General features: G+C 27.8%; 1 protein-coding gene across 3 annotated transcripts; it reads right to left on the bottom strand.

Annotated features, from left to right (window-relative positions):
• Nucleotides 1–6409: 6409 nt before the first annotated feature.
• On the bottom strand, nucleotides 6410–9018 carry LOC112490585 (spindle assembly checkpoint kinase). Of its 3 annotated transcripts, none has more exons than XM_048469042.2 (3): nucleotides 8470–9018; nucleotides 7234–7427; nucleotides 6410–6864 (listed from the first exon to the last, which is right to left on the bottom strand). In XM_048469042.2, exons 2-3 carry the CDS (start codon nucleotides 7316–7318, stop codon nucleotides 6527–6529), a joined length of 423 nt encoding a protein of 140 aa, XP_048324999.2. In that variant the 5' UTR covers nucleotides 7319–7427; nucleotides 8470–9018; the 3' UTR covers nucleotides 6410–6526. The 3 variants fall into 3 exon arrangements, 2 of the variants coding, with proteins under 2 accessions (XP_048324999.2, XP_060668393.1); XR_009634659.1 differs by lacking the exon at nucleotides 6410–6864 and adding an exon at nucleotides 6889–7130; XM_060812410.1 differs by lacking the exon at nucleotides 7234–7427.
• Nucleotides 9019–13822: the final 4804 nt, after the last annotated feature.

The following is a 13822-nucleotide window of genomic DNA, read 5'->3' as shown; positions in this document are numbered from 1 at the left end:
CTACATGGTGAAATTTCGGAAGGACTTTTGGCGTTATGTGTACTTCTGTCTTAATACTTCACTAGCATTTCTGTTATAGAGAGTCTCATGACGGTTAGAGATTCATTGGTTCCCAATTTCCTTGTGGGAATTATAACAGGAGTTGGAGAGAAAACTCACGTTCACCTTCTACAGAAAACTCACATTCACCAATTTCCTCATGGGAATTTTGACAATTTGACAAAAAGGAATTGAAGAGAAAACTCATATTCACCTTCTTTATAAATCCCATCATTTAGACATTGAGCGACACTTGGTATTCAACTGATGGTTTGCACCTCCATAACGCATAGGAATGAGTGCACTTGATGGGCACTTTTCATCTTTTATTTCTTTTTGGACGACATCTATTTCTACTTTTTTTTGACATTTTTTTTTGGTTTTTCTTTTTTAACATAGTTTATTTTTCTTTTCACTAATAATTATTTTTCTTTTCACTAATAATATATAGAGAAAGGGAGTTCAAAATGCCAAAATGACATGGGTCCCAAAGGCACACCATAAAGAATCGAAGCTTTTTACTAGCTTTTCATTTTTTATTTTTTATTTTTGATTTTTTTTAAATGGTGAATGAAAGAATCGAAGCCTTGACATCTTCCCATTTTATTTCATGTCTATCATTTTACCGTACAGTCGCATACTGCCAGGCCCAATATATTGGATTATATGTGGGACGAGGCCTAACTCGCTACAGAATCAAATGGAAGGGGCCTGTAAAGCAGGACCAGCCATAGATCTCTAACCCAATCTAGCCTTGATTTTTATAACCCAAAGATTTAGGACAGATTCTGTTTAAACTGCATTAGCCATTAAAGAAAAGAAAATGTAATATACGGTGTGTGTGGGTGTGTGTATATATAATTATAATTATGGTAATATACGGTATGTGTGTGTGTGTATATATATATATATATATATATAAAGAAAAGAAAATGTAATATACGGTTTGTGTGTGTATATACAATTATCTTTTAAAGTTTATAATTATATTTTTATCCTAATAAGTTTGGTTTACAAAGATCATTTCAATTTTATTAGGAATTGAAAAAAAAAAAAAGTATTTACGCTATTTTTAGTTTATACAAAAAATGAAAAGACATGTTTATTTTATTTTTACACATTTGTTTTTAACTTTGAAACTCTAAGGTATTAGATAAGTTTTTCTTTCTTCTTCTTTTTTCTTTTTTTTAAATTTTTCTTCTAGCCCTAAAAGCTATTAAAGTTAATCTTAAGTTGTAATTTTAATTTAACGTTTTAATACATTTAAGATTATTAGAGATCTAATATTCTTGGAGGCTTTGGAATTCAAAACAAGTTTTAGAACTAGAAAGGAAGATTTTGAATCTCTGAAGTTGATCAAGGTTGATTTTTTTTTTTTTTGTTGTTGTTAATGTTATACGAGATTCTTTGAGATGTTTTGGGGTTATAGAAGTAATGACAAAGGCTAAATTGAAGAATTTTTGTTAGAACTATAATTTGGATTTTATATGGAACCTATACAAAGTAACTGTTCAAATTTATTTAAAATATTTAAAATTTTCTTTTGGCATAAAAATTTTTATAAATGGAAGTAGACATGTTTATAAATCTGTAAAATTTATTTGGGTTGATTTGGATCTGTTTTCAATTTATTATGAAATTTTGAATTTATATTTTCTGTCTGGTTTTTTCCATGTGACCGCAGTATGATTCATTTGCAAAATTTTGAAACAAATCCAAACAAAAATATTTTGACCTGAAAACTTTTATGCATTATCTTCTGTATATCTACTATTATTATAAAAAAAAAATTAAATTCTTTATATTTTTGGGTTGTGAGGTTCTCCTAATAATCTATATTAAAGAAGTGCTCTAGTATTAGTGAAAGGGGAATGGGAATCAGAGCATATTGTGCCTTGGTAGTTTTTGATTGTAGTGGCAGATTCTCGCCAAAGCATCCAACATTTGCTTCTTATGTGGTTGTGAGTCAAAAGTGATGCCACTACCACCCAAGCTCTGTTTTTGAGATGGTGTTATAAGTATAACATTTATCACACTCTAATTATGTTGACTTAGGGTGTGATAGAAAACCCATAGAGAGATTGTAAAATAGAGCCAACCACACAGAGAGATTAAAAATAGAGCCAATGAGACTTGGATGATAAAAAAGGTGGCGATATCCCCATCAAAATAAAAACATGATCCAGATTTAACTTGCTAAAGTTTCACCATAAAAAAGATGAACTTCCTATAAAAACTAACTAATGTTTCCAATCGTTATGGCAGATTCTCCTTTGCCAACACATCCAGTATCTGCTTTTGAGGTGGTGTTGGATGGTTATGAGTCAAAGACAGTGCCACTGTCACGTTATTTGTCTCAATTTTCGATTCCTATGGTGGCAAATTCTCCCATGGCAAGCTATGCTTTTAAGATGGTGTTGGTGGCTATGAGTCAGAGGTGGTGCCACTGCCATTGTTATTTGACTCAGTTTTCGATTCCTATAATGGTAGATTCTCCCTCGCTAACATGTGCTCCTAAGATGGTGTTGGGTGGTTGTGAGTCAGGGGTGGTGCCACTGCCACAGTATTTATTTAATTTCAGATTCTTGTAGTGGCAAATTTTCAAAGATTGGGTTGTTAAAAATCACTTGTGGTGCCATGGGATTTGTCTCATTTTTCAATAACAGAAAATACTCTAAAGATGAGAAAGGAAGATTCTACAACAATGATAGGGAACCGGTCTCAATTTCCTCCACCGACTCCATGGGTCGAATGTTAACATCTTAATGTTCGATGATATAGTACATACTTCATGTAATCTTTCTTCAGATTTAGAATAATAGAATATCATGTTCTGGTGAGTGTGAGAAACCCAATTTCGACGTATAGCCGCTCTCCGTTCACTCTTGTAATACTTCTATAATTACATTCTCTTTTGGAGTGCAAAATGATTTACCTCTCTTTCCAAACCTCCTCGGAGATGATATTGGAAGATCTTCTATCTTTGCACTGCCATCATTCTCCAAGAATAAATCATATCACACCCTACAAAAATCATTTGTTCCTAGCTGCCTTCCCTTAAATGCTGCTAGTAAGAAGTAGAAAATACTTCTTATCGTTGGACGTGAATCTTTTGATCACCTTCACAGAGACTCCTATCTTAAATCTTGTAGCATATTTTTTAGTAATAGCATTTAGTAAATTTTGAAAATTAGAAAATTGTTACTGCTCTTCATTGGTCATTGTGGTGAGGTTAATTGACCAGTTTCTAACACTAGATTCCTTAAGTTCAACTGTGAAACCATCAGCATCCCACATACCTTGGAAGTCCTTTTTAAACCTATGTATAAATTTCAAAATCACCAGTTTGAGCTATTGATGCTCCTCCATTTCATTAAATGAGTTCCACACATTTCGTAATGCCAACATTGATCTAACGAAAACTTTGCCTAATGTGAAGTTCATAGCATTTAATGCATCAACATGTGCAAATACTTCTCCTCTGAGATTCTTAGGGAAAAAAAATATAATAGCAAAAGGTTATCACATAAACTTTCAAAATTAAAACACACATTTCAAGAATATGGAAAATGCTAACTCAAATAGATTTTAAGAATTAGTCATATAGGCATACTATTGAAACTAAAACTATATGTATGTAAAAGATTTCAAAACTTATGTCTCGTATGACTTAACTCTAACTCAAAAATAGATTTTAAAGAATATGAAAAAAGTGTGACATACATCCTTGGGATATTTGTTCATGGAATCGATAAGTTCCTCCACCATCAATAGCTATAAGTTCTTTCCGATTCTGAAAATTTAACATCAAATCCAATCAGATCAAACCAAATCAGATCTATTATATTTTATGAATAGATCAAACAAAGCTTATAATTCTTGAATAGAAAAATAAACAAATGAAATAAGAAAATATTCATGGGAAAAAATGACATTTTTGCGTCTTTTTATTTTTTATAAAAAAAAGAAAAAATGGCTCTTTAATGGTTAGCCAAGGCAAACCCAAAATGCCACTTATTGCCATAAATGATGGCAAATCTTTTAACTACAACATTTTTTTTGTTTTTGTTTTTGTATTTTTTTTTAATGAAAAATGAACATAAAAACAATAACCAAACCAACCAACGAAAAACCCACAAATATGGAAAATCCTCAAATATGGGAAACCCTCATAGATGTATTTCAATAAATTTGCAAGTAAAATATTTAATATGAAAGAATAATCATAGTAAACCAATAACTGAAAGAAGGAGTACTAAAGGCTTAACCTTAGATGGCAAATGGCTCCACATCCGGAGGATTATGGCTACTAGAAAATTGTAAAAATAGCAAAACCTATTGCTATCTGAGAGAGAGTATATGTCAAAACCCATCAAAGATTTCTTATTGGAATCCTAGATAAGTCCTGATCAAAAAAACCTATTGGACGTTTCTATGGAAATTCTGGCAGCACCTCCCATAAAGGTTAGGCTTGCCCCTTGTAAAAAATTATATAGTAAGGTGGGAGGAATAAGGTAGTGTTTACTACCTTATTCCTCCCACCTTATTACAGAATTTTTCACAAGGGACAAGTACAACATTTAGGAAAGATGTTGCCGATTTTGCCGTAAAAACGTTTAATAGAGTTTCCTTAGTCAGGACTTGTCTAGAGTTCCAATAAGGAATCTTTAGTGAGTTCTAACAGTATATTTGGATACTAAGTTTGTTTTTGAGTGTATGGAGTCCGATCCATTTATCCATTTTCATCAATAAAAACAACTAAAAGTAATTTCAAGATTATACCACTCCATATACAAACCTACCTGTATGTTCATTTTCTTGTTTTGGTTTTCAAGATTTAAGAGGATGATGGCATAAGCAGTGCCTCAAGGTAATAATGTATTGAAATTGATCCTCCCTCTTCATATAAAATTGCCATAGAATTGAATACAGTAGCAAAGCTTCCAACTATTCGCATAAGCTCCAAGCATTCAATGAACCGTGATGGGATCTGTATTATATATTTGGAAAAAAAAGTTTTAAATAATCTTTTAAAACCTAGGATGATAAGAGTAGTCAATAGCTAATATATTAATGTATACAATTTGTTGATATTTAGAATTTTAAACTTTTACAAATTTGATAGAGGAAATAAATTTTATTATTTGCAAAAATATAGTGTAGGAACGTAATTTGCTTAGTGTTAAGGCTAATACAGTTGCTAAAGATCATGTTATAAATTAGTTTGATATGGCAATTCTAATACATTAATGTATACCATATTATCATACGCCTTACTACCACCTTACTACAGAACTTTCTATAAAGGATAAGTTCAACCTTTAGGAAAGATGCTGCTGGATTTTTTATAGAAACATCTTATGGAATTTTCCTAGTTAGGACTTGTTTAAGGTTCCGATAAAAAATCTTGGATAAGTCCTGACAGTATACTTGGATACCAAGTTTGTTTTTGAATGTATAGGGTTTAATCCATTTACCCCTTTTCATCAATAAAACAACCTAAAATTAATTTTAAAATTATACCACTCCATATACAAACTGATCTGTAGGTTCTCAAGATTTAAGAGGATGATGGCATGAGCAGTGCCTCAAATTAGTAGCAATATTGAAATGACTCCTTCCTGTCCCTGTAAAATTGCCAAAAAGTTGAATACAATAGGAAAGCTTCCAAATATTCACCACTGATAGGCTCCAAGCATTTGATGAACCATGATGAGATTTGCATTATATACTTGGAAAAATAATTTAGAAAATGTTTTGAAACCTAGGATGATAATGGTTATCAATAGCTAATATATTAGTGGAAGTAATTTATTGATATTTAGAATTTTAAACTCTTACAAATTTAATGGAGGAAATAAATTTCATTGTTTGCAAAAATATAATATAGAAGTGGCATTTGCTTAATGTTATGGCTAATGCGATTACTAAAGATGATGTTATAAATTATTTTGCCACGGCAAATTCTAATAGGTTAATGTATACCACATTATCATACACCTTATTTACAAAATAGTTTCTCCAATTCCTCAAGGTGTTTTTGTAATTCACTTTTTAAATAATATACTAATCAAAATTTACAAGAATATCAAATAAAATAGAATTATTAACGTTTAATACTTATAAAATCATAACAACTTTTTTTATATATAATTTTATTGGAATCTTAATTTAATCAAGAGAAGTCGGTTTAATTGGTAAATTATTCAAATATACTTTTGGGAGATTATGGGTTCGTGATACCAAAGTGGATGGAAAATCTATGTAACTTTTGTGTGTGTGTGTGTGGAAAATTAATGAAATTAATTTCAAGAAAAACAGTGTTTTCTTAATAACTTATTGTCAACTAACTTAATGTAAGTAATTCGCGACAACGTTTTTAGTTTATTTGGTGCACTTTTCTATTATTCTTTACTATTGGAATGAAGGAAGGAATCCTTTGTTAGTTAAATATCTACTTCATCTCTACTTATGTTACTTGACATATCTACTTCATCTCTGCTGAGCTCAACATCTCTAGTTCATTTATCACTTCCTCCAAATCAAGTCTTTCTGATGGTTCTTCTTTCATCAATCGAACTATAAGATCCCTCTCAGAGTCTGGAAAATTTGGTGGGAACTCCTGCTTTTCTCTCAAATCTTGCATGGCAAAGACCCTTTGGGAACCTGGTGCTGCAGATGTAAAGAACTGTAATAGCTTGAAAAAAATGATCCCCATTGCATAGAGATCCAGCTTGGGGTTTGGTTTGCAGGGGAGTCCGGGAGATCCGTATGGTCGAGCTCCAAGATTCGACATCATAGTAACATCTTCCCCAATAAAGTTTGCTGCAAGTTAAAGAAAAAAAGTCAAATTTCAAAATATTACATAGTTAAAACATACAGTAAAACAATAAAAATAGAAGTTTTTACCGAGACCAAAATCAGCCAATTTAATATTGTTATCTTTATCTAGAAAAATATTTGATGGAGAAAGATCTCCATGCATAATATTTTTGTTATGTAGATAAGATAGTGCTGACAATATCTGCTTTAATATCTTATAGGCTTCATCTCTTTCCAATTTAACAAAGTCCAACTTGGCTCTTAAAGTCCTAAGAAAAAAATTTAGATTATCAGACAAGCAACAAAACAAAAAATAAGGCTTTTAGCTCTAAGTCTATAAAGTTAAGGCCACTCTTATAGATTCACACTTACTCCTCCTGACATAACTCCATCTGAATGTATAAGCAAACACCAGTGTGATTCTTATTTGGGAGTCGAGACTCATCAGAAGCAACATCAAATTATGAATATGACCCTCATCATCCTCATCTGAGTGTCAAGACTCATGAGAAACAGCACCTAACTCATCAATGTCACCCTTATCATCCTTGTTTGAGAAATTACTCCTACCAGCACATGGAGACTCATTAGAAACAACATCTGTAATATATAAAAGTAGAAGAGTATACACCACGTGTCATCTTATTATCATTCCAAATTTCCTCCAAAATCATCTTTTTTTTATTATTATTTATGATCTTATAAAAATATTAATTAATACCGAATGGAGCAGTTATTTAAAAGATTGTTCAACCAAATCTATATATCTATAAAAGTAGAAGAGTATGCGACATGTGTCATCTTATTATCATTCCAAATTTCCTCAAAAATCATCAATAAAAAAAAAAAATCATCCTTTTTTTTTCGATCATATCAAAATATTAATTAATACCAAATGGAACAGCTATTTAAAAGCATAAAATTTTTTACCTTCATTGGTTGTATTTAAAAATATATATTTTTATTATTATAATATTAGCTAATTGATTGAAAAAAAATATAAAAGTAAAATATTCAGTGCCACATGTCATTATAATATTCTTCCAAATTTCCTCCAAAATCATCAACAAAAAAAAATTATCTCCTTTTCTTTTTATTATTTAAGATGCAATCAAAATATTAATCAGTATCAAATGGAAAAACTATTTAAAAGTATGAAATTTTTTATCTTTTATTAATTGTATTAAAAATATATATATTTTTATTATTACAATATTATATAATTTGATTGCAAAAGTACAAGATTTTTTATTTTTTATGGTTGTACTAAAAAATATATAAAATTTATTATTATAAAATTATTTTTAATTATTTTTAAAATTATAGATTATAATTACACATCGATGATGCTAGTTTATGTAATTAGCAAATAGCAGGTGTTGTACAAAAATATAGAAAAAAAAATGCATATTTATGTGATTTTAAGCATAAGAATTCAAGAAGGAAAATAAAAGGGGATTTTCCGACCTCTAATTAGTTATAAGATTACAATTTTTCAAACCTTTTCATAAAAGTTTCTCAGCAACCAAGCAAACAAAGCGACTTAAAAGGAAAAAAGATGCGGCAACCAACAAATTAAGACAACCAGTAAAGCAAGTGAGGAAGGACCTGCTTTCGAATCTGATAATAGGAGAGTCGTCGAGTTCTTAAAATGCTTCATCGAAGAGAAGCAAAACCAATCCAAATTTCACTTTCTGGTCAAAGCCTAAACCAAACCGAGATATTGCATTTCACTTTCTGATCTCAATCAACATGAACGGAAAATGAAAATGAAAGCAAAAACCTAGAAAGCAATATGTAAAATAAAATCAACTCAAGCACCAATATTGCCCGAGAGCTTATGGGACGCCAGAGTCGCTTGAGTTGGTGAATTGGCAATTGCCGAAGCTATGGGTAATTAGGGCTTGGAGAGAAATGTGAATGCGACAGGATTTCATCGGAGCCACCAAAGATGTGAATGCCAATGGTTTTCTTCATTATAATTTATTTTATTTTTGTAATATTTTTTTGGTGAAATTTTTTTTGTAATGTTTAAGTAATATTTATTGTAGTAGATATTTTATTTATTTATTTATTTTTGCTTCTCATAGTAGACATTTTAAAGTGTACAATAAAATTAAAATAATAAATGAAAGAAAGTTTATTCAGTGACCATTTAGTTCGTATATAACTTTTTATATAAAATAAAATTTACATTTAACTCTTCTCATTTAAAGTTTTGTTTGAAATTGAATTAGGTAAATATATATTTTCTTATGTTAATTGATTTTAGCAAAGTTTTGTAATTTTCTTAAGAATATTTTTTTATACAAAATTTAAATTAATTTATTGTGCCATCCAATTGAACAGAAAATTGATTAGAAATTCAAACTTTTAGAATTTGCATCAAAATAGCATTAAAAAAATTTAATTTTTTTTTTTGTTATATAGCGTACATTCAATTTTTAAGATTAAATTTAATAGGATGTGTAATTTTATATGATTTTAAATCAAATTTAACAAATAATATAATTTTTTATTTAAAAAAAAAAACATAATTCTACTACAAATTTTGAAACATGATGCAATCTATTAAAAAACAATTTTGTTTTTATTTATTTTTTTAAAATAAAATTGCTTCTTAAGGGTAGCCAAGGAAAACCCAAAATGGACGATAAATGAGTTATTGCCATAAATGATGGCGGATCTGCTCAAGTAATCCATGTTTGTTTTTGTTTTGTATTTCTTTTTCAAAAAAATGGATAATAAAACCACAGACCATTAAAACACAAAAACCCACAAATACGTATTAATAAATTGAAATTGAAATATTTATGAAAAACACTTGCCACCACATCAGTGTGGTAACTCTTTAATGTCTCAAAAGTTACTTGTCTATGTATAATTAAATATGTGTGCCATAAAACTAATTTTAATTGATTATAAAATTTGAATCAATAATGATAACATGCCGTATGAAAGTAAAAAACGAATGTCTCCATGATGATATGAGGTAAATATTGTTCAATATTTAATATTAAAAAAAAAAAAAAAAAAAGGCTATTGCAGTGTATCTAGAAAATGGGAAACTAAAGGCTCAAGCTCAAGCAGAAAGTCATTTCCAATTGAGAGGAGACTCTGAACAAATACTTGGATACCAAGTTTTTCTTCAAAGTGTCTAGGGTTTAATAAATTCAGCCCTTTCAATTATTATACTTTTTGTACTTTATGCTTCAAACTTAAAAGAATATTACATTATCATTTAGACTATTGCTTATTTACATTGCACTTAAATTACTGTTTGTTTGTCATCTTAGTACAATAACTTAAAATATTGCCACTTAAAATATTGTTTGTTTGTCATTTTAGTACAATAACTTATAAAAAAATGACACATTAAAGTAAAAAGCACCTCCATGCTAGTGTAGAAGCAAATATTGTCTAATATTTAATATGAAAAAAAAATAAACAATAATAATAATATAAAACACACGAATGGCTATTGGAGTGTATCCAAAAGAGAAAAATTAAAGGCTCAAGCTCAAGCGGAAATAGTCCAACAGATACTTGACGCCAAGTTTTTGCTTTAATACGTCTACGGTTTATTATATTTTGCCCCATTCAACTATTTTATATAAATATATATATATATATATTGTATTTTATGCTCCAAACTTAAAAAAAAAAAAAAAAAAAAAAAAAAAAGGGGGAATATGTTATATTAATACTTAAACTATTGTTTATTTACATTGTCACTTTAACATTAGTCCAATCATTTAAAATATTGAACCGATCAATGATAATATGACATATGGAAGCGACTGGGCATCGATGTGGCGGCAAATATTGTCTAATATATAATATTTAAAAAATAAATAATAAATAATAAATAATAAAAAACACACAAATGGCCATGGGTGTGTGCTCGAGAGAGGAAAATGTCGCTTCCAATCAACATAATTACCGTCTCAAAAAGAGAGTCCGACAAATACTTGGACACCATGGTTATCTTTAGAGTGTAAAGGGTTTATTACATTTAATCCCCTTCAACTATTATACATTTTTGCATTTTACCCTTCAAATTTATTAAAAAAAAAAAAAAATTTGTTACATCGTCACTTAAAATATTATTTGTTTATATTGTCATTTATATATATATATATATTTTTTTTTTTGGGCAACGACAAAAAACTGTAGAGTTCATAGGGATAATTAACCCAAGTTTTTATTTATTTTGGTAAGGATAATTACAATTTTTTTTAATTTGATTTAATAATTAAAAAAAAAAAACAATCCACTGCATTTGACTTATTGACTTTATTGGGGGAAAAAAAAAAGGGACTGATTGACTTCATTCACCAAAAAAAAAAAAAAAAAAAAAAGGGACTAATTGACTTTGTTTCTAATTCTATTTTTAAATTGACTAATTTACTTTTGTTTCTTGAAAAATATTTACATCTGTTTCTACCCCTCCAATTTGCAGTTAAAAAAAATGTTACAGAATAGTAGTAACTGAAAAAAAAAAAAACAATAAAATTGCCAAATGTTTGGCAATTGACTAATGCTACAAACACCATTTAATATATCAATATATTTATTAAAAATATAAATATTATCATTTGATTGATTAACATATTAATATAATTTAAAAATAAATCAATAAACACTTTTAACAACCGGCTAATGCCACAAATATTATCAGTATATCAATATATCTACTACTAATAGTATAGATATCATTATTTGATTGGTTTATATTTAATAATATTTATCTCTTCAATTATAACTTATATTAATAAGTTAAACAATCAAATACACTTATAACTTTTAGTAAATTTGTTGGTAAATTAGATGATATTTGTAAAATTATTCTTAACAATTGATTGCTTATATATAGTTATAATAAAAATCTTAGTAGACTCTTTTGTTATGCATGACATTACTTTACTCAAATTAGGACATGCTATACTTATTTGGAAAGTACTTTACTTGAATTAGGACATGCTATATGTATTTGGAAAGTGTGCATCCAATCCAATTCAATACAATATTTCTTTTACAATTAATTTAATCAGTCCTTTCATTATCAATGTTGTGATTTCTTAATACAATCCCATCGCAATTGGAAAAAAAATCAAATTAAAATTGGTATGGGTTGGTTTTTTAATTAGTTTACATTGAATTGGTTTGTCTATGATAAGTTGGTTCATTAACTTTTGAAACACATAAAATTCACCAGCATCAAGGAAATAGAATCACACAGAATAAATCTTTATGGTTTCTTCTAGTCAAACTTGCGCTAGAGAATTACTTACGATTTGTTTGACCATATTTTTTATTTTTTATTTTCAAAACATTGTTTTTAAAATAGATAATAAAAAATTATTTTCTACTATTTAATGAAAACAAGAAGCGTTTGACCATTAATAGTTGAAAACAATTTTCAAAACTAAAAAACAGAAAGCATGTTTGGCTAAACAATTTTTATTTTTATTTTTTAAAAAGTTTTCATTTTTTTTTTTTTACATACAAGGAACCTTATATAATATATATATATATATATATATTAATGTATTCACATATTAATAATTATATATATATATATATATATATATAATATCAAAATATAATATAACATTTATTTTCTATTGAACTATTTTTTTTTATTATTAATTGATTAACATTATATATAATATTTATAGCTATATATATTTTTTTTGGGAATATTTTATCTAAACTCACAGGTTTGCATTAATTTTAATTTAGCTTTTTGGATTTTGAAAATTACAACTGGGACTATTATAGGAGATGTAAATGAAATTATTTTGAGGGGTGTGAATGAAATAATAGAAAATAAAAATGAAGACTGTTTGAAATCTGAGAGGAGGTAATGACATTTTTAAAACCTTAGGGATTAAATTGAAATTAATACAAATATGAAGAAGTTTATATGAAATTATTTTCTAATTCTTTATTGATTGTATGTATTTCATCAATATTTTTATTGATGAGATAGAATTGCTAAATAATGCAGTGCATTTCTTCAAATGGCTTACTGATTTATCAATGATATAAAAAAGATTATTATGATTAGCGTTAACATGTACACTTTTAGCCTCCAATTCCATCTCATCAATTGTAATTTGCGGGTCATTAATAAATGTATGACAAAACACTCTAGTAGTAGTCAACTTGTTAAATGTAATTTCTAATAGCTTGTAATGCTCATATCCTTTCTTTCAAAATAAAATTGCTTTAGAGTGTGCTTAAATGAATAAATAATATATTCGTCAATAATAATAATAATAGTATATTGTATATCCTCAAATGATAGTACATATACTTGTATATAGTTTTGCCATATTTCCTTTACAGCATTCATAGTATTAGTTTGGTTCATTATTATTAATTCATTCACACTATAATATATGTATATATACATATATCATTTTTTTTATTACATGTATTTAATTTTTCATTGATTTATGATTAGCTTTTTAGAGCTACGTCTTTCCACTTCTTGTATGACTAACAGTTGTTCCACATTATCAGTCAATTATCTTTTCATTAATTAATTTTTAAACCTTATTGATATTATACAATATATGTTATTAATTCTTTAATGTGAGTTTCAAACAAATAAATTCATATGTATACATAAATAAAATAACTATTGGACTTGGGATTTTGCATTAATTAAAAAATTAAATTCTACAAGTCTAACATAATATTTCCAACTATAAACATCCATAAAATCTCATATTAGTATAATAATAAAACTACTAACTTTTATATATTACCAGCATAGTCAAATCATATATTTAAATCTTCTTGTCACTGCTGTAAAGGAAAGATAAAAACAAAAATAAACAATAAAAAAGAAAAAATAAATACAATGGAAGATAAGGGGAAATAAAAAATGGAGATAAGAAAAAAAAAATATCTTATAGAAAAGCAGAAAAACAATGAAAAAGAAAAAGCA

The sequence above is a fragment of the Ziziphus jujuba genome, chromosome 10 (genome assembly GCF_031755915.1).
Source record: "Ziziphus jujuba cultivar Dongzao chromosome 10, ASM3175591v1".
NCBI lineage: Eukaryota > Viridiplantae > Streptophyta > Magnoliopsida > Rosales > Rhamnaceae > Ziziphus > Ziziphus jujuba.
Note: the sequence above shows the minus strand (reverse complement) of the source record. Positions and strands in the feature narration are given on the sequence as shown.